The sequence below is a fragment of the Leptomonas pyrrhocoris genome, assembly GCF_001293395.1.
Source record: "Leptomonas pyrrhocoris isolate H10 chromosome Unknown, whole genome shotgun sequence".
NCBI lineage: Eukaryota > Euglenozoa > Kinetoplastea > Trypanosomatida > Trypanosomatidae > Leptomonas > Leptomonas pyrrhocoris.
Genome location: NW_015438362.1, coordinates 513,384 through 537,740, shown reverse-complemented (window position 1 = coordinate 537,740; position 24,357 = coordinate 513,384). Strand labels below are relative to the sequence as shown.

The following is a 24,357-nucleotide window of genomic DNA, read 5'->3' as shown; positions in this document are numbered from 1 at the left end:
AGAAGAATCGAACGCGCACGGTGTAACCTGTGCTCAAATGAGACCGTCGATGCTCCGTTGCGTCAGGCAGATCTTCCGAACACAAGAAAGAGTCGGCTGCTCTGTGCGGGCTTCCAGGTCTGCAGAGAGGAAAGAAAATAGAAATTGAGACTACTTGACAAAAAAACTGTAAAAGGAAAATGAGCGGCAACAAGTGGTTTTGTTTGTGTGTGTGGGTGTGTTACTCAATCAACAGCACTGCCATGGAAACACAGAAGTGATTGCAATAAGAGGAAAGTTGAGAAAGGAAACGGTAAGAGAAACAAATGCTTTTAAGGAGAAAAAACATAAAGCAATAGGCAACAGCCAAGAACGCCCCAGCGTGAAGACAAGCGCCACGGCTCCGGCGATGTTGCCGTAGAGCAGAATTACTGCTCTTATTAGTACTCCCAGAAGACTTGAAGCACCAGAAATACCTTGTTGACCGCGATGAAAACAGTCTAACTTTTTGGAGAACTGACATGATCCACGTCTACGGTTCCGAGTGTGGGAATTTCCTTTAATAAGTTTAAGATATTTGCCTCCCGTGAAAGAGACATTTTAATTACGCGGTAAAAACGAATAAAGAATTAAAAAGGGAGGAAAAAAAAACTCGGCATGCCCCAATCGAGCCGTATATCCTCCACAACGCAAAAGCTTCACACTCAGCTGAGTTGCATGACCAAAAAAAAATGTCAATCAGCAGCGTGGCGTCGCCCCCTTCCGTATTCGTGACGCAGCATCCACAGAAAAGCCCAAACGTATAAAAACGTTATTTAGTAAAACTTTCAAGACGCGTTGCTGCTGCTTTCCGTTATTTCCCTTCGTCGTCTATGCAACGGCATCTGCGTAATAACGAAGTGTGGCTACCTCCGACGAAAGAGTATCGTGGATAAGCTGCCGACGAACCACGTCACGGTCAGAGCTGCTGAAGACCTGCGCCAGAGAGGCTTTCTGGCGGCGCGCCGCAGCGACCTTTATGGCCACAAAAACCCGCACCGCACGTGCGACCGCTGCTGTCTGCGGCGCCGTCCACTCCACCGTGATGCGGTGGTACAAGTCTTCGTACTCCGTCTTCGGTGCGGTAAGCAAATACACCGTCGCGGCCAGCACACGTCCGTGCTGCGCCACTTCCTTTTCGTGTTCGCTCGGTGCGCTCCACCGAAAAGTTGCAGCACCCTCCGCCGCCTCCTCTTCCGTCCAGGTGGCATACGGCCGCACCAAGTAGAGTCCCTCGTCAAAGAGGATGCCGAGTCGCTGCAGCTGTTCCACCCGGCGTTCCATATCCTTGTGAAGGGCGGCCACCTCTGCGGACGAGTCACTTCCGAACAGTTCCGGCTTCCAGTCCCCAGTTGGGCATGCAACAACGGAACCCTCCGCTTCAGGTATTTCGTTGAGGTAGTCTTCAATGAGCGCCGATGCGTTCGCGGTGCTCTCACCCGCTGCCGCCACTAAGATGTAGTGCATCAGCGTCGCAACCGTCGCCAACGATGCCGCAGAGCAGCGGACCAAATCGTTCCGCAGCACCGACTTCGTGACAAACTGGAACTCCACCGCAAACCGCGCCGCGCCGATGCGGCCGTAGCAGCCATACACCTGCTCACCCTTCTTGACCGCACGCGTGGTGACCACCGTGAAGGCCGTCGCGTGCTTGCGTCCACCGCCGCGCACCTCGAAGGTGGTGTTGGCGGTGAAGGAGTGGTTTAAGATGTCGAGGCCGGGCAGCAAATAGGGTCCCTCACGACCCGCCAGCTCCTCCCGGTGAAAGTTACGGGAAAAGACCTGAGCGAGGCAATCGCAGAACAGCTCCAGCGTCGCCTTCTCCGCGGGCCACACGTCAGGAGCTGAGGAGATGATTTTCTGTGCAACGGCCCACCGCCCCTTCACACACAGCTCCTCGAGAGCCTGCGCGACACCTGTGAGAGGGGACAGTCCCAACGTCAGCGAGGTACTGCTGCTACTGTTGCCGCCCACCTCAGTGCTCGAGCAGCGATCTGGAGCAGTCTCACCAACAGCTTTTACTGCTACCGCGGGTGCCACTCCTAGCACAGCAGCCTGGTTGGGCGTCAAGTCGAACAGGTGGTGGATCATCGGGGGACAGCTTTCGAGCCACGGTCGCCACAACGAGTGTGGCCGGCACAGTTCAGACATCAGTACCAACACATCGAAGAGCACGGCATCCTGCATGGCGGCGGGAGAGGCGTGCAGAACGGCAACGCACGGCGACGTGATCGCGTCCTTCATGTACGGTGACACGCCGGACGCCTCCGGGCAGCTTAGGACAACAGTGCCCACCGGCAGCAGGCGGGCCGCGAAGACGCCCATGCCCATCGTCTTGGTGGGCACGAGAAAGGCCACATCTGGGTGGAGAAAGATGTCGTGCTTCTTGGCGTACTTCGCGAAGGCCTGTGGGGAGGGGTTTTTACCCAGGTACGAGGGGGAAGTGGACGGCGACGATGCCATTACAAGAGACAGTCCCGCTGGGGAAGCGCCACACAAAGGAGAAAAAAAGATTCCGTGAGAGACCCAAATCGGGCGCACTGTTTTGAGTACGGTTGCGAGTGCGCAGCAGTCGGCATCTCTGTAGAGAAAATTCGACGGCGGCAAAAAAAAGAAGAAGAAGGAAAGACAAATTGACCAAATGGAGAAAGAAGAAGATCTCCTCGTCGCAGCGGGGCAGCGCAGGCATCACTTATAACACATAGAAATACAAATCCGTGCTGGCGGTTGCATAAGTCGTGGCAGAATGAGCTGTCGAACGGTGTTTTTCAGCCTTACGCCTCTGGGCCCGAAAGCGAATGCCGTGGTGTCTCTTGCGTATTTTCCACACTCTAAAAGAAGAGTCGAACGTCAAAGTGCTTGACTTCGGAGAAGCTAATGTGCCTTCACACCTCCAGAAAATGATAGCACCCCATCAAATGAGATGCGATGATCAGATAATCTTTCGGCAGCGAGAAGCAAAATCAAGGCAACAAGAGCTGGAGGGTTTGCCAGCAGAGGACCGCATCATATCTCCGATTTTGTCTTCTTCATGCATCGTCACGTGTGTTGTGGTCCAGAGTCTTCCATGTTCGCTAGCGCTTGAAAAACACGCTTATGCACACCAAACCAAGAAAAAAACGTGTATGCATAATAATAATAATTGAGTGCGTACAAGCAAAAGTGGAAGCGGTGGCGAAACAGTGGAAAACAGACCTGAATCCGCGTTTCCTTGTGTTGCACTAAAGAAAGGAAACCCAGCAAGAGTAAGGACGGTGAGTTGTTTGTTGGTTTTCCTCCCCACCGGTAATATGTACCTCACCGTTAATTGCTTCCCATGTTTCACCGGAGGTCAGCTAAAGAAAAAATATATATTGAAAGCACTTTTTTCTTTTTGTCGCTGTTGCTGTCGCGGACCGTCCCTGATTAGTGCGGCCAATGCTCTACGTTCGAACGCATTTCGCTCGTCAATTGCGTTACACGCAAAACAAAAACGCATCTACTCCTTTTCCATTACGTCTCCCCTCGCGTTAATCTTTCGGGAACATGAACGACAAGCAGGATGGGATGCCGTCAAACTCGCCGGTATTGTGCTCGTCCTCGTGCATCAAGCCACCCACGTGGCCCATAAAGCAGCTCGTGGCGAAGTTCAGCATCGCCGATTCGCCCCGCAGCAGCCCCGGCGGGTTCAGCGGCACACTGGGGGCGTCGATGTGGATGCGGCGGCAGCTGTCCTTGAACTCCGACACCTCCTGATCCCACGACTCGTACGGCTGTTTCGGAGAGGCAAACAGGTAGAGGCGGCGGACAATGTCGTAGAAGCGCACCGAGCGAGGGCGGAGGGTGGGGTCGGCGGGCTTGACATCTAACTCCGTCACATCGTTCACATTGATCAGCCCGGAGCACAGGTAAGACCACAGCGGCTTCGCAAAGACCACGTCCGACGCGGGGTCGACGGCCGCATTGTACAGCGCCGCGTGATTCGCACCGTTGTTGTCCAGAAGGTGCGGCCACTCGCACAGCGCGTAGACAAAGTTCACCTCGTACGGGCCGATAGGCGTCGAGCTCGTGGCGGGCGATGACGGCGGCGGCGACACGTCGCTAGGCATAAATCGCAGCTTTCCCTTCTCGAACGTTAGGTCCTTCTCGTTCACCACCCGCACCGGGTACTTCATGCGCTCACATAAGGACTGCATGATGAACACCAACTCGCGCAGCAGTCCGTCCATCGGGTGAACGTCGCACATCACAATGGTGAACGCGGTGCGAGGGCCGCGCTGGGTTTCGACCATCTTCAAATAAGCACCAAAGTCCATGCGGTATTGCGTGGACATGAAGGAGCGCATGGAGGGGGTCATGAGGTGAATCGCCTGCTTCAGTGGGTCGGCGATGGCTGCGATTTGCGCCATCTCCGTCAACAAACGCGCGTTGCCGAAGTTCACCTTACCGAGACACCACGCCTCGTCGTGCGGGTTCTTGATCGGGATCTCCTCCACCGCACCTGGTACCGTCGGCACAAAAGGACCGTTGCACGCCGTCATCGCGTTGTTGTCCGGGGAGGAGGGCGAGGTGAACTCCTCCGGTGAGTCGACGCTCGGGATATCCTTGTGCAGCGTGCGAAACTTCACGATGTCCTCGGGGTCCGTCGCCACATTCGGGTAAAAGCTGAGGGAGGCCGCCAGGTGGATCTCCCCACGGGAGAACTCGCGCTCCATCGCCTGCACCAGCTCCAGTGGAATGTCAAAGTAGGTGGCAAGCGCCTGCAGCAACACCATCGGCGTGCTATCCACCGCGTTCACCATCTCGTCCGCCTCAAACGGCTTGAAGAGCGCGTCCAGGTCGCGGCACATCTTCGTCTCCGTATCCGCGCCTTCCGGCAGCGGTGCGTTGAGCGGGTTCGTGGGCAGCGAGCGGAAGGGCTGACCGAGGCGGCTGCGATGAAAGAAGAATTGCAGGGTGAAGCGCAGCACGCGTGCCGTTGCGCTGGTGGCGCCGACCAGGGTCTCCGCCGCGCCGCTGCGCATTCCATAAGCGTGTCCGACCCGCCCGCTCGGGATGTCGAGTCCGGCGTGGAGGTGGTAGTGGGTGATGTGAGGATGGTCTGGGTCGTCGAAGGCGGTGGATCTCTCGCGGATGATGTTCGGCAAGGGGTTGAAGGGGGCGTAAATGTGCTCGCGGGTTGGGGTGTCGGGGTAGGACAGCCAGCCCGTGCTCTGCGGCATCGTTTTCTCCTCCTCGATGGTCCACGTGTTCGTCTCCGCGTTGTGCAACAGGGTGGCGTAGCGGGCCACACAGCGCTCACCGTCGAGGTAGGACTCGTTGGGGGAAAAAAAGGGGCCAAAGTATTGGTTCTGCTCCGCAATGCCGACGCGATGGTCGTCGACGTACGAGATGACACCGACGTGGCCCCACGGCGTCAGCTCGGGGTGGTAGGGGTAGATAATAACGTCGCCGGGCTGCGGCTTCCGCGTTGCGGTGCCGTCGTTGCAGTGGTGATGGAGGGTATACTTCTCTCCGGTCTCCACATCGGTGATGTGGTCCATCGCGTAGATCTCGCTGGCGCGGCCGCAGTTGCCGAAGATGCAGCCCGTTGTGAGCAGCAGGAAGCGGCGGGCGTACTCGACACATTGGTAGCGGTAGCCGGTGTAGATGAGGGAGTTCACGTAGTTGTTCTCGCCGCTGAAGTAGCCATCATCGCGGTTCGAACAGGCCACCACACCGCGGAAGCTGCCCTGTTGTTCACCGTAGGGGAGAAGCTGCGCTGCAGGAGACACTGGTGTGGCGACTGCATCGACCATCCTTTGACGTCTGTTCTTCGTTGTGCTTTCGTTTTTATTTTCCTTTATCGCGAGCGAGAATAAGTAGTCGGCTTTCGTCCGCTATTTCGATCGTTGGCAAAGCTAACCAAAACAATCTAACGCTTGAGAGAGAGATAGCAGCCTCCTTTCAACACAGATAAGTTGTGTCAACCGTGATAGTATTTACTACGCGGCCTTTCTGAGTTCAATGCGCACTACGCCTGTAGCTCCACAAACACCGAATTAAAAAAAAAACGAAGCAACGGCGTGAAAGGAATGGAAACAGATAGAGACAGCGAGAAGGTGCCCTACACCAAAACAGCAGGAAAAAATGTGAGAGATAAAATTAGAGGAAAAATGAAGTTCGAAAATTCTGTGTGCGTTTTTTTTTTTGCAGTTGCGTTTCAACCGTGTCAACGAGTTGGGTGAGAGTGTCAATGGTGTGTTTCATGAAAGACAGATGCACAGAGAGAAAAATATATACCGAGGGTGTGAAAATGTCGATTTGAGGTAGAGAAATCGATAAGGCATCACTCAAGGAAGGAACACGCAAAAAAAAATGTCCTTACGATCGTGTCACAGACCTGTTCACACAGCCTCATATTTAACTCCTCAGTTCATCGTCCGCACACTCTCATAAAGTGGCGCTGGGATGACGGGCTGAAAGAATTCTAGCGAAACCGATCGAAGACGGGCTTTGCTCACAGTGTGTAGGAGCGAAAACTATTCAATAAGCTCTTTTTGTTTATCTTGTTGTCCTCTCTTCTGCTGCACCTCGTGTGCTGTACGCGAAACCCACGTGACGGCGTTTTCATTTTTGTATACTGTTGGACACCCACTTCCCAAAAAAAAAAAGAAGCGGGGGTGTAAAGGAGGTAAAAGAAGAAGTGGAGAGGAGCATGCCCGATACCCTCGACGCGCAATCACACAAACACACACAAACACACACACACATACATGCGACGCACGATGGCTGATTTTCCAAGTACATAGACACATCGCCAGATACACGGCGGCCCTATGTGGCTCTCGTGCTTCCTTGTCGTGGTTGGAGCGGTGTTAGGGCGAAAGAGACGCTGCTGCCCGCCCTACCAAGCCCGCTCATCGCAAAACCTCCGCCCACCGCACTGCCACAAGCTGAGACTGGTGCCGCCTTCGGCTTCGCTGGCAACTCCGCGTCTTTCAGCTTCTGCTGAGAGCGGGACAAGAGCAAGCTGGACAGGTGTCGCAGCGTCGTTTCCAGCGCGGGTGGGAGCCGTCGGTTCTTTGAGTGCACCACGGTGATGTCGCACACGCACGAGAGGACCTCCGCCTCATGACGCGACCGCAGCTTCTGTAAGTTGATCAGGGCTTCGAACTCTTTTATGTCGAAGCGGCGATGGCCTTCGCGGAAGTTGTTGAAGAGGACCACGAGCGGCACACTGCGGTAGTGCTCCGTCACCTCTTTCAGGTACAGGTAAGCCTCCCGAAACCCCTGTTCGTTCCGCACGTCCACGACAAACATGAGAAAGTGCACCTGCTCCATCCGGAGCACGTAGTAGCGCCAATTGCTGCGAAAACTCTCTCGACCGCCCAATTCGTTGAGGGCCCACACCCACTCCTCGAAGGCGACCACACGCTGCGACATGCCCACCGTCGCCACCGTGGGCCGGGCAACACCCTGCATCGAGTTAATGATGAGGGACTTGCCGGTGTTCTCGAGGCCGAAGACCAAGCCCACGCGCCACGCCAGGCGGGCAAGGAGGGCCTCGCGCGGAAGCAGCTTCGTTAGCGCCACCTCGGAAATGCAAGCAAAATCGTATGCCTCTGGTGCGGCGGAGGGATTGGTGATGCGCAGCGGGGCGGGTGCAGTTGATGACGCAGCAGACGCCGGGGTGGAAGCGGCTGTTGCCGCCGCTGCCGCTGCTTCGGGGTTGGGCGGCTCCTGCACGGGCTGGTGACGCATGCTGGTGACGGAGAGCCGCCGGCGTGCCACCGTCGAGTGCTGCGCGCCGTTCAATCGGTGCGGCAAATGAGTTGATTTTGCCGGATGTGGAAAGGTGTTGTTGACGCTCAAGTCAGAATTCACGGCGGAGGGGTTACTGCGGATATTGCTCGTGGTCGTGTTGGCGGCGTTGAGCGCGGAGAGGCGCCCATCTTCCCCGGTCGCCTCCAGCCGCAGCCCCGCATCAGTGACGTGTGCGGAAGCCGACGAGTTGGACATGAACGGCTCGTGCGAGTCGCTGGGCTGCTCCTGTGGGGAGGACCGCATGGACTCCTGCGCCGCCTCTGGGATCGACACCCGCCGCAGCTCGTCGTCGATGTACTGCTCGTCCGTCTCGTATTCGCAGAAGTCGCGCAGCAGCTCGCGGGCCTGGGCCCAGGTCAGCAGCGACGTCGTCTCATCATCCACCGCCCGCACGTACATCTGCCGCAGCCTCTGCAAGTTCACAATCAACACGCGCGCCACGTCGTGCTTGCTCGGCCGCTTGTCCTTGCCAAAGGCGGAGGCAAAGGCGCGGATGGCCTTCAGAATGTCATCCGACCCGATCTTCAAATCGACCGGTGCGCGGCGCTGGGAATCGTAGATGGCGTTCACGACGCGCTGCATCGTCAGTAGCTGAATTTCGGCGCTGCGCTCGTGCGCCACCGCCTCGCCAAAGTCGGCCAGCTGCAGCGTGCCAACGGTGTCGCCATCGGAGTCGCTATCAAACTCGTCCTCCACCTGCTGCGCCAACGCGGCCGGGGTGGTGTGCTCGGGAAGGGAGAAGTAATTCTCACACCACCCTCCCAACTTCGCTTCCGCCGCATACAAGTTGACGCCGTGAAAGCTGCTCATGGCAGGGCCAACGCGTACCGTGCTCGCGCCGCTGCGGTGGTTGTGGCCGAGGGCGTGCATCAGCCGCTGCGTGTCCTCCTCTCTGACGCAGTAAAGCGTGTCCGTGAGCACGCTGGCGTTGACGGACGGCTCGAAGATGCGCACCTCGCTTGCCCGGCCCGTCGGCGCATACGCCGCAAAGTCCACCACAACGGCGCTGACACAGGTGCAGAAAATGCTGTAGAGCGAGTTTTCCTCCAGCTGCAGGGTGGGGCCAGCCAACTGTGCCTGCGAGTGGCGAAGAACCTGCGCCACGTGCTGCAGCCGGGACAGACACACCCCACGCACGTGGCGGACAAGGTGCGGGAGCTCCTGCATGGTGAGCGACATTGGCAGCTCTGCGGCGGTTTTGAAAAGATGATCCCACATGACAACAACTTTCACCTGGCGAAGAAAAATACCATTCAAGTCCGTACGGAGCTGACTCAGCTGCATTTGCAAGAAGGCGTTGAAGGCGACCTCGTACAGCCCGTCACTCAGCGAATCTCCGGTGACAGGGTGTTGGTGTGGAAAGCAGCGACGGAACTTCGAGACCAGCAGGAAAGCCGGCCGGCAGTGCTGCTCGTAGTCGGGCGTGTGAACGGCGCTGAACGTGGGCGGTGAGCGACCTTCCTCGACGGCGCGCTTTTCCAGTTGGATGCACAGTCCAGCAATATTGTCGCGGATCAGCTTCACGGCGAGAGACTCCTCAGAAGCGCTGGCCGCCAGCACACCAGTGGACGTCTGCCGGCTGTGTACGAAGCTCGCGGGCATCCCCGTTATGCTGGCCCCCGCAGCGACGACACTCGCATTCCCTAGCCCGGCAGCCGTCGCCCCTTCCCCGACGTTGAAGGTCGTCGTTGTGTTGGAGCGGCGCTGCAGCCGCGCCGAAACGGTGCTGCTGTCACGCTGCCCGGCAGCCAGCTGGCCCAGCGCGCTGTTCCGCATGAGCGTCTGTAGGTTCACCTCTGCGATCACGCGCTCCACACGCACCACGGCCTCCCGCACGCTGCGTAGCGCTCCTTCAAAGAACGCCGCGGTGACGAAGCGCTGCAGAAATGCCTCCACCTTTGCGCCGTCGCTGACGTGCTGGCCCCACTGAAAGGTGATCCAGCCTTTCTTGGTAGATGGCACGCCCAGGTACTCCTGGATGTCCGCACACGCCCGCGCGCAGTTCGGCTCCGTTTCGATCCAGCCCTCGATGACAGGGTTGCGAAAGACGTTGGACTGCACCAGGCGGAAGACTTCATCGGGCTGTGTAACGACAAAGCTCACCCGGTCCGTCTTTACCTTTAAGAGGCACACATTGAGCGTCATGGTGCGTCCTACCGGGTTGTATTTGGGGCCACGGCGCACCGCCACGGCGTACTCGTCGGTTATTGCGTGCACGTACAAGATGTAGTTGCGCGGCATATCCGCGGACTCGCCGCTGTAGGCGCGCACGATGGCCGTCACGCTGGCCAGCGAGATATCGACGGCCTCCGCGACGTACTGCAACAGCGAGTCCGGCACCTCCGCGAGCAGGCGGGCCGAGTCGATGCTGATCTTCACACCGAGACCGTCCGACACCGTGTTAGCTCGTCGCTGGATCATACCCAGGACGTTCCTGTGTTTGTTGATAGTAGTGTAGGTGTCCATGATGCGCGTGATTGCGTTCGACCACTCTTCACGCTCCTCGAAGCTGCTCATCCGGAAATTGATGTCACGGGCACCGCGATTTTGCACGACCATGACGAAGAATCGATTCTGCTTGTCATCTGCGTAAATAACGTTGCGAATATCGGAGGCACGGAAAACCCGCAGAGGCACGTGCTCTTGATCGTTGCGGTACACCTCCAGTCGACAACTGCGCTCGTTGACGACCCAGAAACGTTTCTTGTACCCTTTCAGGGAGCGCCGCCCGCGCCGCTCCATCATGCATCGCAGAAGCCCCATGTGGGGGGCAGCCCCGTGTGAGACCAGCTCACTCGTCGTCCGCTCCATACCTGAATTCTTCGCTTTCGCTCTTTATCTATGTGTGTGCGTGCGTGCTGTTGAAAAGCTTCCCCAAGCAATCAAGATTCTTCAGTTTGGTATATATATTTTTGGAGTGTGCAGCCAGCTGTTTCTCCTTCCTACCGTTGATGGTGCGCTCGCCTAAAAGTAACAATGAAAACGCTCTATGGCGTGAGCTTGCCCACTGCGCGCTAGCAGGAAGAAAAAACAAAATACGTAGACCTTTTGGGGGAATAGAATGAACACAGAGCCAAACCTCTTAGGGGAAAAGACGACGCAAAGAAAAAAAGCATCCAAATACAGAAAGCGCCTATTGTACTTGATGAGAGAAACCGTTGACCACGGCAAGGAAACGTTCTTTTCCAGCTCAAATAATAATAATAAAACAGGGGGAGCGCTTACGAGACCGAAAGAATATAATAATAATAATACGAAAGAAAAGGAGTAAGAGAGGTCACGCCTGTCTCGCCTTCGTGGACGTGGCGCTCGAATACAGAGGTATGTACGCGCGCGCTTGTGCGTTGCGTGCTCCACTTTACGTGTGCGTAAGAGCAGGAAATCGGACTTTATTTGTTTCCTCCACAGCAGCACTGAGGCTTTTCCAGTGCCTTAAGAAAGAGCAGGCAAGAGGCAACGACAACAAAATAGGGAAGAAGAAAGAAAGCAGGATAAGACGGAGACAGGAAAAAAACATTGCGAGAGAAAGGACAAGAGAATTGAGAAGGTGCGTTAGGGTCGAATATGCTGATCGCACCTACGCACGCACAACAACAAGAACCGGAAAAGGTACACTGCTACCAAATAAAAATAGCGAGTTGCTCCTTGCAGACTCCTCTTTATTCGTCGTTCTGTGGCACTGAAGTTAAAAGGAGACCGATCCCACGATGATCGGTTTTTGTTACTGCTATTAGTTTCTCAGTATCTCTTTGTTTTGATTAGACCAAACACGCTAAACTTCACGGATGCCACATCCGTAGGGTGTGAAACACCTGCGTCAACCTCTAAATCTCGTTGCAATTACATAGCCATCATAAATCAAGTTGTGAAGGGAGGGAGTTTTATTGTGACATGCCACAAGCACACACGTGCGCATCTGCGATGTCACGTCGGCGCTGCGTCCTCGCTCATGACTTTGGTTTGAAGAGTCGCGTGCGACGCTTCGTCGGCCGCTCAATCACCTCCTTCACCGCCTCCAGCGAGCCGCCGTGCGTGAGCTCAAACTTGCTCCACTCGTTCAGCAGAGGGGACAACAGCAGCTCGCCCCATTCTCGTGCTCGCTGCACGGCATCAAAGTGCGTTGTCTGCTCCGTCCAGCCCAGCGCGTGGCGAATCGTGTGACGCTCCGTCTGCACCATCGCCTTCAAGATCGCACGCAACGCCGTTTTCGCCTCTTCTCTGTCGCCCGCGGTCGGCCCTTTGGCGGTGTGCATGCGCTCCAAGTACGCCGCCACGGCCTCCACCGCCTCCGACCAGCGTGCCGTTGCGGGTGTCAGCGTGGCGGGCAGCTTGGACGGGGCGGCGCCTGACAGCACCCCCTCGCCACTGCCCTCGCCGCCCTCAAAATACTTTTCATACCATGTCACCGCCTCGCTGCGATAGGCATCCCACACGTCTTGCAGCAGCGCCGCGTACAAGCTCGTTAGCTGCGTCTGCGCCGCTGTCAGCTCTGCTCGTGCCACTTCCACGTCCTCCGGTCGTGCCTTACGGCGGCTAAGTTGACGCTGCAGCGCACGACAGCGCCGGGTGTGCAGGTGAATGCGGTGGGCCCACGCAGCATCTACGTGGGCGAGCAAGTCGTAGCGCTGCGTGAAGGACACCACACGTGCGGCCTCCGCGTTGAAAGTGCGAATGCACGCCGCGTAGAGGGCATCCGCCCGCGCCGACTCCCGCTGCTGCTCCTCCAGCTTTGCGTAGTCCAGCCACCACTGCACATCGAAGGGGAAGGCTTGAATGGCGTTTTGGTAGTCCGTCCGCAGCTCCGCCACGTAGGGAGCCGCCACAGCAGCCTCGATTTCATCAGATAACGCCGCGACATCGGTCGTGTGTGTCGCCGCTGCTGCTGCTGCTGCCGCGTGCACCGCTGCCTCGCGCTGACGCTCCTCGAACCGGATCGTTTCTTTAAAGAGCGCCGCGCTGTTCGTGACCTGCGCGCCGGCACGGAGAAGCTTGCGCGCCTGTGCCACGCCGCCGCAGCGCTCTTCCAGAAGGGCGGCCTCGATCCACAGTCGCGGACACAGGGCTGCGTCGAACGGAAACTGGCGGAGCTCTTGCGCAAGGGTACGTCGTGCCTCGTCTGGATTGCCGTCGCGTTCGCAGCAGCGGGCGTACTCCATGACCAACACAGCACGCTGCTGGGCGCTGTACGCGTCCTTGGCCGGAATCGCAAGTGCGCGTCGCAGCATCTGTCGCGCTGGAGACGACTGCACCGCCGGCGCAGAGAGAGAAGGCACAACCGCAGTGGAGCTGGACAGACCTGCAGGGATTTTGGCCTCGCTCATCGCACCTGTTTCGCGTTCCTGATCTCGATAGAGAGAGTACAGCGTCAGGTAGGCATCAAAATCGTCAACGTTTGTGCGCAGTCGCTCCTCGTACACCTGAATGGTGCGGAGTCTTGCGACTTGCTCGAAGTGCGCGCCGTCGCCGTGCAGTCGCTCAAAACGACTATAAGCCAGCAAAACCTTCTCCTGCACCGGCGGAGAGGCGGCGGCCTTCTCCAGGGCGTCGTGGAATACGGCCCGTGCATGCGTTGGGTCGCCGCACAGGACATGCGCCTCCGCAAGCGCCAACGGCACACGGCACTCCTCCTCCGGCGACCACACGCTTTCATCGGGGAGCGCCTGCAGTGCCTTCTGCAGCACCTTCACGGCCCGTGCGAAATCGCCAAAGACCTGCTGCTCCGTCGCGCTATAAAGCAACCAGCTAGCCGGCGAGTTGTACCGCTCGACGTACTGGCGAAGGACATCGCGACACCCCGCTTGGCGTCGCTGCTGCGCTTCGTACAGGGCAGCCAGCTCGTAAGCGCACGGCGGGGCCGCGTCTCCGGCGAGCCAGCGATGGAACACGTCCCGCACTCGCTGATCCTGCCCGGCGGCCTGCTCCATCGCTAGGTACTTCACCCACAGATCCACGCTCGACGGCAGCGCCGACACGCCGCGGTTCCACACCTGTCGGGCGTGCTCAATGAATCCGTTCACCTCCTCCAGCTCGGCGTAGTCGCGCCACAGGTTGCCGTTCTCGCCGTGCACCGCGACGGCGCGCTCCATCACGGCGCGCATGCGGTCAAAGTCTCGCTGCTGCGCCTCCCAGCGCGCGTAGCGGATCCAGTTGCCGATGGCCTTGTAGCCGCGCCGCACGCTCTCTTCCAACTCGGATCGGCGCTTCTGGCGGTACAGGGCGAGCTCTTCGCGGCTGTGAATCATAACACGCGCCCCCGCCCCGGATTGGTTGGGAGAGTGAAATTTCTGCATCGCCACGGCATCCTTGAAGAGCTTCTGCGTGCTGACTTGGTCCTCAGCCTGGCGGCCATCTCGGTAAACATCGTTGCGCCGCATCGCCGCCGCCGCAGGGCCCAATCGCCGATTATCCTGACGAGAGCGCTTCATTACGGCGGTCTGTTCCCTGATACGAGATATGAGCAAACAAACTACAGAAGGGTTTACGTCGTACAGCGAGTTTTATATTACCACTGAAGGAAAAGGAATTGGTTTCTCTGTGAAAACTATTAGGCTTGATGCACAAACTGAATCGTGTGTTGTGCTCCGTGTCTTGGCATATGTCCGGCTGTTGTGTGTTTATGGAGTCCGCGGCATTGACAAGAAAAAAGGCCAGGACTTATACAAAAAAAAAGACTGTTTTGTGTTGTACGAGTGAAGTGAGTCAAAGAAAAAGAGATAATAACGATAATAATAAATGGGAGACGAAGAAAAGGAAGGGAGAGAGAAATACAAACTAAATACCCCTCCTCCTTGACAATACGCAACGCAAGGCAGGGTGGACATCGCTCGTTGGGAAGCCGACAACGTTTCCACGCATCCAAATTAGCGGCATCTTCCGGGTGCTCTTTTCTCCGTTGGTTTTCAGCCACACCGATCAGGTGCAGCGCCAAGAGAGAGGAAAAAACGTCAAGGAAAAGCGCAGCACCCTCTACGCTTCTTCACCACCTACTGTTCCTTTCGAAACTACCGTCGCGAACGCAGGAGGATAGGCTCTCTCGTATTTCTTTACTTCCACAGTTAAAGCACGCAAGGGCGTGTCGGAGTTACTGAAAAAGGCTCTATGAAAACAGTCAATCTTCACATCGAAGATCTAAAAAGAAAAACAACTTCACAGAAGAGCCACGCAGAAAAGAGAAAAGTTCTTCTGACACGGTGCGCAGCCTTTCTCTTCCTTGTTTCAAACCACCTCACATTGTCCCACAAGTCGGCGCCACAAAACGCTACAAAGCAAAACCGTTCAATTAATCAAGCAGACCACCGAAGGGGAGCGGCTGCACGGAGACGAAAGGCCGCACCACTTGTAGTCGCTTCCATTCGCAGTAGAAAAAAAAAAAGCATCCTCATGTGAAGGGCACACGAACACGCCGTCACTGCCTGCCCCCGCCCCAGGGGGCGTTGATGCCGTTCAAAAACCGATCAACGTTCTCCTGTGCACCGGGCACAGACGGCAGTGCGTCTCTGTAGGCCGGCGTGCGCAGCAGCTCCGTCGCACAGACCGCCATCGGATCCAGCACACCCGCCGTGAAAGGCGAAAAGTCCCTGCGGGCCGCAGACGCTACCGGCGAGGTAAGAGGCAACAACGAACGTACATGCCGCTGGACCGTTTCCTCCTCCTCATTTCCCGTCACCCTCCCCCTCGTCCTCGCCGCTCGGGAGTCTGCGGGATTCTCCAGAATCTCTAGTCCAATACGTGCCGCAGCACTCAGTGCACGCCACACATCGCGCCGCGTCGCGGCCACCACGGCCGCCGTAGTTGCTGGCGTTTTGTTCGCGGCGGAAGCGCTGCCGCCTCTCTCCTCAGACGAGTCGGACGACGACGTCGCACCGTTTTGAGTCTCGTCTGTGTCTTCGTCTTTCCCCGCCCCTTCCTCGTCGTCGCGTAGGGACCCCTGAGCAGCGTCATCCGCCCGCCGGCGCAGCACCAGCGCTACGCGGAAGAGGGTCGACATGGCCGTGTAGGCGTCCGTCACTCGGTGGGCGGCGAGCAGCTCCGCCGGTACCGCCTCGTAGGCGCACGTCAGCGCCGTCGTCACGGTGCGCACAAACCCGGAAAACTGGTTCTCGAGGGTGGAGAGCTCGCCGCAGTAACGGATCAGCTCCTCCCACGCCGCAGTACGGTCGGCTTGCTGCGCCCCTGCGCTTGCCTCGTCTAGGGCTCTGTCGCGACTGCGCTGAGCCCCTTGCAGCAGGTCTACCGCCCACTCCTCCAGTACCCCGCACGCGTCGTACACCTCGGACAGGCAAGCGAAACGGAAGGCCTGCGGCCACAGGCGGGTCTGCATCAGCGCACACACCAGCTTCTCCACACCGGCGCGGTAGGCGTCCACCGGCGCGCCTTCGACCCACAGGTCCGTGCAGTCCAACGTGCAGCCGCGGCGCCACAGCTGACGCTCGCACTGGGCCTGGTAGAGACGACGCTGTAGCCATGGGATGTCGGCGCGGGTCAACCAGCGCGCCGTGCCGGTTGCCGCCGCGGTCGCTGACGTCTCCGCTGCAGCCACTTTCGCGGGGTCCGTCGGCAGGGGGGAGGCGGAGAGGGAGGCGGGCTGCCAGGAGTAGCCCAAGGAAAGCGGCGAGCCCGTCATGACGGCCGTCGGCGACGTGCTCTGCGATGTTGTCGCCGTTGATGTTGCGGCTGCTGTCATCGCACCCCCCGCGAGATCACCCGCGGGCCGTCCGCTTTCCGGCATCGGCACGGACGGCGCGATTCGACTGGCAGCGTGGAGGGCCAGCCCGGCCAGCTCGCTGACGGAGATGCCGGTTGCGGCACTGCGACGCAGCGGAGAGCAGCGGATGAGGGTGGCGAGGCTGGACATGAGATGCGCGCACTGGGCGTAGCTGTGGTGATTCATCAAGTACCGATGCAAGCCCATGATGGCGCGGTAGCGCAACGCCTCCGTCGCCTCCGAGGCGCTCTTCGTCGGCAGTCGCGCGACGTAGTTGTACCACTTTAAAATGAGGGACTCATCCAGCTGCGCGGCGCCGATGGTCGTCGCACGCAGCAGCGCACGCATGTTTGCCTGCGAGGCACACGCCACCTCGACGGTGCTGCTCAAAATCAGCTGGACGACCTCTGCATAGATGGGGAGACACTTGTAGCGCAGCATCAGGTCGAGCGCGGTCTGCAGGTCGTGGAAGCTGCCCGCCATGTCCGCCTGCGACACGCGCGCCTGGGCGGCGGTGAGCAGCACGTCCACCTGCAGCTCCGCAAAGGCACGGCGCAAGTGTTGAAAGGGCAGCTGAAGCACGGCGGTAGATCTGGCAGAAGCACGCCGCTGGAGCCGCTCCGCCGCCTCATCGCACGCGACCAGCATGGCGTGTAAGTAGTGCCGCGTGACGGTGGTGTTTAAGGAGGTGTACAAAGCACCCAGGCCGGTGACTCGACGAAGCACACCAACAGCGTACAGCTTCGGGCCCATGGCAGGTTCGGCGGACAAGAACGCGACGATCTCCTCCAACGGCAGCGCACGAAAGGCCGAGCCGCTGCCAGTTCCGCCAACATCGAGGAGGAAAAGACCCTCCAGGAAAAGCAGGTTCACGACGTCATCGGCCGTCTCGCGCGCTAATGCCTGGCACACGCGTTCGCAGCACGCCTGTACACGCGCAGACTGCGTTGGGGCGGCGGCCGTGTCCAGCAGGGAAAGCAGCTGGTAGTGCTGCAGCAGCGGGAAGCGATGGGTGAGCTGCTTGACCCAGGCGGTGCAGGCACACGCCATTCGCGGAGTGCCGCACCGACGCAGCCGGTTGACCACCTGCACGACGGAGAGGGAGCGCGTGGCACAAGACGCGGCGCTGACGTCGCACGAGACACTCGGCAACAACGCCGCCATGATCGACGCGCTGGTCGGTTGCGTGCCGTCGTCGGCCACCGGCGCCATCTGAACGATATCTGACCCGGCGGACGGCACGGCGTGGTAGGCCGCCACCAGCACCTCCAAGGCGGTCACCAGTTGCTGCGTGAACCAGTCCGCTGACGGCCCGGCGTCACCGCTCTGCGCGGTGGAAAGCGTCGGCGCAACGGCAACAGACTGCGTGCTCTGCCAGCCAAGATATGTCGTGGTCAGGAACGTCAACCGCGACAGAAGTTTGCCCATGGCGGCCTGCGTCACGTAGAGACGGCTGTACTCGTAGAAGGCAGGCGAGGCACGGCGCTCATCTGAGCTGCGGCAGCTGCACGACGACGGGTTCAGCGCCAATTGCACCGCGGCCAGGACGGAGGCTCGTGTGGTAGGGGCACCGCGTTGCAGTGACGCGGTGTACCCACTGAGGTGCGCCTCACTCAAGAAGCGGGGCAGCGAAGCCATCTCCGTCACGGGAGTCGTTGACTGCAGTACGTCCGCCAGCAGCTCCGCCATGAGCCGCGCACCGTGGGCGCATGACTGAATTACATCCACACCCTCCCAATATACCGCAAATGGATCGCCAGCTGACTCCACGAAAGAGAACAACGGTGGCTGCGATTGCGGTGGCGCCTCGACAAGGGGGACGTAGTGTACACGGGGCGGACACCCGAGTGTGCCACTACCAGCACCACTACCCGCGGTGACGAGCTCTGGGGCATCCTGGTTGCCATATGAAGGAGAACGGCCGGCCATTGAAATTCCATACACGTCTTCCACCTCTACGCCGACCACCACACCTTCTGTGATCTGCATCAGCGCATCGGCGGCCGCATCCTCCATCGTAAATAGGCGGCACGGCTGCAAGCCCCGCCCTACCAGCACCACCGCCTCCCCCCGGGTGACAACACCCTGCATGCGGACGCCTTGGCACAAATACCCGTGCAGCCGACTTGTGCGCAGCAGACCGTGAAGTCCGCCGTCGTTGACCTCTGCCTCCACTACCTGCACCACCGTTGCTACGCCAACGGAGTCCGACGAGTCCCCGCGCAGCGTCAGGGCTCCCAGCGAACGAGAGCACAGCAGGTGCCCGTCCTCCTCAGAGCCGATGTCGCACACCAGAATCAAACGCCCGCCGTTGGCAGTCACAGCACAGGCGAGAGGCGTGCTGGCCAGCGTCGGCGGCGCCACACTAACGGTGCAGTGTTGCGCTAAGATCTCGCCCGCGTGGTCCTGCACCGCGCCATCAAGGTTTGTGGTGGGCGGCAGAGGCGGTAACGACGTCCACAGACAGGGGCGGCCCTCTCCATCGTCGCCGAGGCAGGTGATGACGTGCACGAGCTGCGTGCGGGGGTCTCGCGTCGCCCACTGCGCGGTCGCGCCCGCCGGCAGCGCGTTGATGCGATTCTGCGGGCCCTGCTGCTTCGTCTTGCCGCTCTTGGCAGGTGGGCGAACATCTGCGTAATCCGTCACGGAGCGCAGTGCTGCGTGGGGTAAAACGCCAATGGGGTACTGCGGCGCCAGTTGCAGAGCACCTCCAGCTACATCGTAAATCTCCACCTGACCGTTCCACCGTGTGAGGGCGATAAAGGGGCTCAGCTGGATCGCACTCACAGCGGCGTACAGGCGTCGCTTGATGGTGACGGGGAGGCCGACGTCAGGGAGACTGCCTGCTGCATCACCGCTCAGCAACGCGTCACCGTCGTTGGTGCTGTTGCCTAAAAACCGGCGAATCCACCGCCTGTTAGGAGGTGATGATGATGGGCTCGACGGATCCGGCGCACTTGCGTCGGACATCGACAGCTGAAAAGACGAGTCCGCCGAAGGAGAGGAAAGGCGTTGCAAGTCAGCGGTGATGGTGCGGGTGTCGAGCAGACGCACTTCTTCGTTACCATCGCAGAAGGAGCGGAGGAAGTTGCGGCGGTGCTCGTCGCCCACCTCGCTCACGCTGACGGCGCCGTCGCCGTACAGCTCCGCGCGCCAGAGACGTGCGCCGTCGGTGAGTACAACGAGCGAGATGGTGCGCGCCGACGCGGCCTCCGCCAGCTCCGCCACCACGCAGGCACTGCCTCTGCACCCTGCCGTGCTCGTCGCAAATGCCTCGCTTGGGATGCGGGTCAGCGGCGCACACTCCACGATTTGCTCGTCCGGCACAAGGAGGAGGCTGCTGTGACCGGTGTTGTCCACGTCTCGCTGCACGGTGATCTGTGCAAAACCGGCCATCAAGCAGTTGCCCGGCTGCCGCAGCCGCTGCGGAGCATCGAGCGCGCTGCCGCCCCCACCCCCCAACACCCACACCACCGCCACTCCATTGTCGTACATGTAGTTTCGCGTCACCCCGCACGTCACCACCTCGCTCGGGTGCTTGGCGGGCACCTCGATGGAGAGGAGACGAGACTGACACGCTCGTGCAGCCTGGCTGCTTTCGCCGTCGTTCACCACGAGAAGCTGGACCACGCCGGCGTCCGTGTCCAGCCACCACAGCAGCGACGCCCGCAGCGAGGGGAGGGCGACTTCACCGCGGCAGCTAAACGCGCATCGGTGCGACAGCGCGAGGATTTCGCTGCTGGCGTGTTGGGACGCTGTAGCGCCGTGGGCTGACGTCGCCCCGGTCGTCTGTGGTGTGCGACGAATGCGAAACGCGGTTGCGACCCGCGACTCGTCGAAGAAAAGCGTTCCAAACATTATTGTAGCTTGCGTGGGTGCGCGCTTCAGGTTTCGCGCTGTTGTTGCCTTCCGGCTTTTGTGCGGGCGGGTGTGTGTGCTACGGGGGGACTGTAGTAATTATTATTATTTCCGTTGAATCTGTGCTATATTGATTCTGTTCTCGACTTCACAGTTCTCTTTGCCTACCACTTCTCCGGACAATTGTATGACAAACGTGAGGAGAAGTTGATGGGAGCATTTGGGAATATTGAACGAGAAAAAAAAAAGTAACAAGGAAATGTGCGAAACAACAAAAAGAAGCGAGTGTTTGTGGGTATGAAGCACGAATAACGTGAGCGAAGTACAAGTTCGTTATGCAGCGCTGCGTTCTCTGTCAAGCTATGCATCCAAACAGCAAGGGCTCTTGTCTGAGTTTCACTCACACTAGCAACCACTTTCACAGAGGTCAAAGCTATGATGAGAGCGTCGGACATCAAGGTTGATAGGTGGAGGGCGCCTTTCCTCCCCCGTCACGCAGAATCAAACAACGGGCAGAAAACGTACTCGTACACAAAAACGTTCACGAAAGTCGAGTTTTGTGTTGCACCGTGAATGATCCTTTGCGATCCCCGTCCTCACCTATATGTCTTTCCACATAAATCGACGGTTTACATCCCGAATGAGGGAGTTTTTGTTGTCCTTGTTTCTTCATTTTTGGGGGAGTTCTGTGCAAACGTTCGCCATTTTACATGGAGGTACAAAAAAGAAAAAGCATCTCTTGACAGAAACACATGAGGGGTTTCAACACAGAATGCACATGAAAACAAATAAATGAGAAAATTTGTACATCAGAGACAGTAAGGAAACGCACAGAGGAAAAACACAAGAGCGGCATTAACGAAAAATCCAAAACAGTGTTGACCGCCACGCAAGTGAAGGAGCTGGCGAAGCCACACCGTACACTGCGCTGAAAATCCGGGAAATCCGAAGTTGTCACGGGAAACACCTCGCCGGTTTCTCGTTCTTTTTAATCCTGGCGCAGCCGTCTTGCCAATCGCAGCAAAAGAAAGAAAAAAAAGAGACCACTAAGGAACAGCGTTCACACTGCCCACAACAGTACTTCGAGGTTAAACCTCACCATTGCTGCTCGACGTGGCCGTGGCACCTTGACTCTGCGCCGCGCGGAGCTCGTCTGCCTGGCGCCGCTGCACCACGCTACCAAACGCTCCTGAGCCTGCGCTCTCTACGAGAACTGCCATGCCGCTATTATCCGTCTTCATGTTGCATGCGTGCTTCAGCAGCAGCGTGCCCGTCTTGTTGCGCACGATGTTCTGCTGCGACTCCATGGACCGGCGAACATTGATGTAGCGCTGGAGCAGCACATCCAGCTCCTGCTTCCGGTAGCGCTCGAGGTAGAGGCGACGACTCTCGACCTTTGTGCGCAGCGCGAGAAGTTCCTGCTGGTGTCGGTGACGCAGCGCGTGCTCCCGACGCTCAAACGACTCCTGGCGCGCGCCTTCGTAGCGTTCCATATCCGCAATTTCAATCGCGTCCGCCTTCTCCTTCTGCGTCTGCGCCCCAATGTAGTCGCGCTGCCGGGCGAGAACCTTCTGCTTCGCGCGGGACTCAAGCAGCGATCGGCTATACTTGAGCAGCCGCGGCTGGTAGTCGCGCATGTCCTCCTGAAACTGAATCAGCTCGTTGTTCTGGCGCTCCAGGAGCGAAATCTCGGCCTCCAGCTGCTCCTCCTCAAAGGCGTCAATGCGCGCGTTCCACGAATGGTGAAACTCGCGGAACTCCTCGCGGTGCGCCTCCTCCAGCACCCGCCGCTCCTCCATCTGCTGTTCCGTGATGCCGCGCACGTGCCGGCTCTCCTCATTCAGGCGAAGGTTGCGCAGCACCTGCTGGACAAGGAAGGCCTCGTGGTACATTGCCCGCTCCTGGCAGGCGGAGCGGTAGGACTGGAGGACGTCCACATACTCACCCAAGCGCGACTCGATGCTCCCCTCGCCGGCAGAGATGTTCTCCAGTGCCACACGGGCCCGCCGCTCCACCTCGTCAAACGCCTCATCGCGTGGGCGACTTAACGCGTCGCTCTGAGTGTCGGAGGGCGACGGCTGCCCGTCTTCCGCGTGGTCAGCGCCGTTGTCGCCGTCGGCATTGGAGTCGCTTCGCTGGTTTTCTTCGTCGGCGGAGGAAGGCGTGTCATTGGGGTTTTGCGGATCGGGGGCAGGAGAGTTCTTCGTCGCGTCGCGCGTGTACGGCGCGAGTGCGTTCATCGCCGGGCGGGACGACGTCGAAGACTCATCCCTCGATGTCGATGAGCTCGAGGACGAGGACATTATTTGAGAAAGAACTGCAGAGGTCAGAGAGCAAGGGAAAAAAGAGAATACAATGGATATGCTCCCTTCGCTTTCTATTACAAGTATTGGAGGCCAGTGTGGCTGCGGGCTCTCAACGGCTCTCTCTGTCTCTCCAGAGCGGGGAAAAGGTGACGGTGCGTGATCGGAAGTCAGGTTTGACTGATGGACGTGATGCCGCTGCGTCGGGTACAATCGCGGCATGAATACCAAATCGCAAGTGGTCAGTGGCATGTACGCACGTTTAACAAAAGAAAAATGGAGGGTGAAGAACAAGGCGATGCGAAAATGAGTGGGTGAGGCATTAAAGTCGAGGCAGGGTGCGAGGAAGAGGGGGTGAGAGGTCTTGTTTAGCATGCTGCGTTACTCTCCTCAACTCAGAAAAAAAAAACCCGCTTCCCCTCTCAGCTGTTTTGCGGAGAAACGCTGCCTTACTGGCTAACAATAATGAAGTGCAGAAGACGGCGTGATTGTGCGACACAGAAAAGCCCCCTACTAAAACGAAAGCCAACTCATGCAGGAGGACGCATGTGTCTCACGACGTTGAAGAAACGGCTTCGTTTGTATTGTCTTTTCTAGACAGCGTACTTGCCGTTTTGCCTCGTTCTTGTTATTGTTTTTTGAGGGGTAGTTGAGACGTTCGTAGGAGCTCCACACACAAAGAGAGAAAGCAAATCAACATCAGAATCACAATAAACAGATGAACAAAAGTTACGTTTCATGTATATATGTACAAGGCAAAGCAGAACGGGAAAAAGTGGGTCAAATTTTGACGCGGTAAAAGGGAAAAGAAAAGAGAACACATCAAAAGCGATACCGAACAATAAAGCACCGACGCATGACGCCTCCTGCATGTGTGTGTGTATTGCTTGTGGGTTTTACTAAGACTATCGCGCTCTTCTTCTCAATTCTACCTTTGCTTCAGCAACAAAAAAAAAAGCAGCACATCGTCCTCACAAAAAGGCCGCATATGTCGTAGGGAGAACAAACCACTTCTCCTACATTCTTTTATGCATTTGGTGCTTTGTTATTTTTGTTGTTGTTTTGGCACATTTGATAGAGAACGACGACTGCGTCAAGGAGACGTCAGATTCTTTCTTTTCGGGTGTGAGTACAACAACAACAGAAAAAAAAAAAGACAGTAACGAGCAAACGGTGTCTCATGAAGTGTAGAGGAACAAGACCATCATGGGAAAAAATGAGAAGCAAAGGAAGCGTGCGTGAAAAGGGAGGTGATGAGAATGGATCGAGAGGTCAAGTACAGGAAGAAAAGGAAAAAAAAGAAATCAAGAACAAATATCTTTCAATTTGTTGAACTTCGTTTCGTACGCCTTTGTAAAGAAGAAAAAATCTGTTTTTAAATCTCTTTTTTTTTCCAACAATCCCAGTACGCTCATCGGTATCTTTGCTGTTCCTCTCGTCGAGTACGCCATGATGCTGCCCTCATGCATTAGCGGACAAGCAGTGGCACCCTCAACGCCCGGAATCTTTCTGCTCATGCGTTTCAGGATTTCGACATAGAAAAGGAAAACTTATTCCAATCGGTCCATTTGTTTGCTTGAAAAATAAATACATACCGTTGCTCTGACGCTTTTTTTTTTTGCATTTGCCTTTTAGAACTTTCGCCGCCGTTGTGGATCAAAAGAAACAAGAAAGGGAACAACCAAGTAC

At 57.8% G+C, this 24,357-nt stretch overlaps 6 protein-coding genes across 6 annotated transcripts; all 6 read right to left on the bottom strand.

Moving 5' to 3' along the window:
* Positions 1-849: 849 nt before the first annotated feature.
* Positions 850-2,601, bottom strand: ABB37_03837 (hypothetical protein; the record flags this gene model as incomplete). Its single annotated transcript, XM_015801299.1, has 1 exon — positions 850-2,601. Exon 1 carries the CDS (start codon positions 2,479-2,481, stop codon positions 850-852), a length of 1,632 nt encoding a protein of 543 aa, XP_015659919.1. The 5' UTR covers positions 2,482-2,601.
* Positions 2,602-3,527: 926 nt separating this feature from the next.
* ABB37_03836 (trypanothione synthetase-like protein) lies at positions 3,528-6,170 on the bottom strand (the record flags this gene model as incomplete). The annotated part of the gene is made up of 1 exon (XM_015801298.1): positions 3,528-6,170. Exon 1 carries the CDS (start codon positions 5,793-5,795, stop codon positions 3,528-3,530), a length of 2,268 nt encoding a protein of 755 aa, XP_015659918.1. The 5' UTR covers positions 5,796-6,170.
* Positions 6,171-6,813: 643 nt separating this feature from the next.
* On the bottom strand, positions 6,814-10,614 carry ABB37_03835 (hypothetical protein; the record flags this gene model as incomplete). The annotated part of the gene is made up of 1 exon (XM_015801297.1): positions 6,814-10,614. One exon carries the CDS (start codon positions 10,612-10,614, stop codon positions 6,814-6,816), a length of 3,801 nt encoding a protein of 1,266 aa, XP_015659917.1.
* A 1,136-nt stretch (positions 10,615-11,750) lies between these two features.
* Positions 11,751-14,476, bottom strand: ABB37_03834 (hypothetical protein; the record flags this gene model as incomplete). The annotated part of the gene is made up of 1 exon (XM_015801296.1): positions 11,751-14,476. The coding sequence occupies exon 1, from the start codon at positions 14,226-14,228 to the stop codon at positions 11,751-11,753; it is 2,478 nt and encodes an 825-aa protein (XP_015659916.1). The 5' UTR covers positions 14,229-14,476.
* Positions 14,477-15,208: 732 nt separating this feature from the next.
* ABB37_03833 (hypothetical protein) lies at positions 15,209-20,540 on the bottom strand (the record flags this gene model as incomplete). Its single annotated transcript, XM_015801295.1, has 1 exon — positions 15,209-20,540. Exon 1 carries the CDS (start codon positions 20,363-20,365, stop codon positions 15,209-15,211), a length of 5,157 nt encoding a protein of 1,718 aa, XP_015659915.1. The 5' UTR covers positions 20,366-20,540.
* A 913-nt stretch (positions 20,541-21,453) lies between these two features.
* On the bottom strand, positions 21,454-22,868 carry ABB37_03832 (hypothetical protein; the record flags this gene model as incomplete). The annotated part of the gene is made up of 1 exon (XM_015801294.1): positions 21,454-22,868. Exon 1 carries the CDS (start codon positions 22,666-22,668, stop codon positions 21,454-21,456), a length of 1,215 nt encoding a protein of 404 aa, XP_015659914.1. The 5' UTR covers positions 22,669-22,868.
* Positions 22,869-24,357: the final 1,489 nt, after the last annotated feature.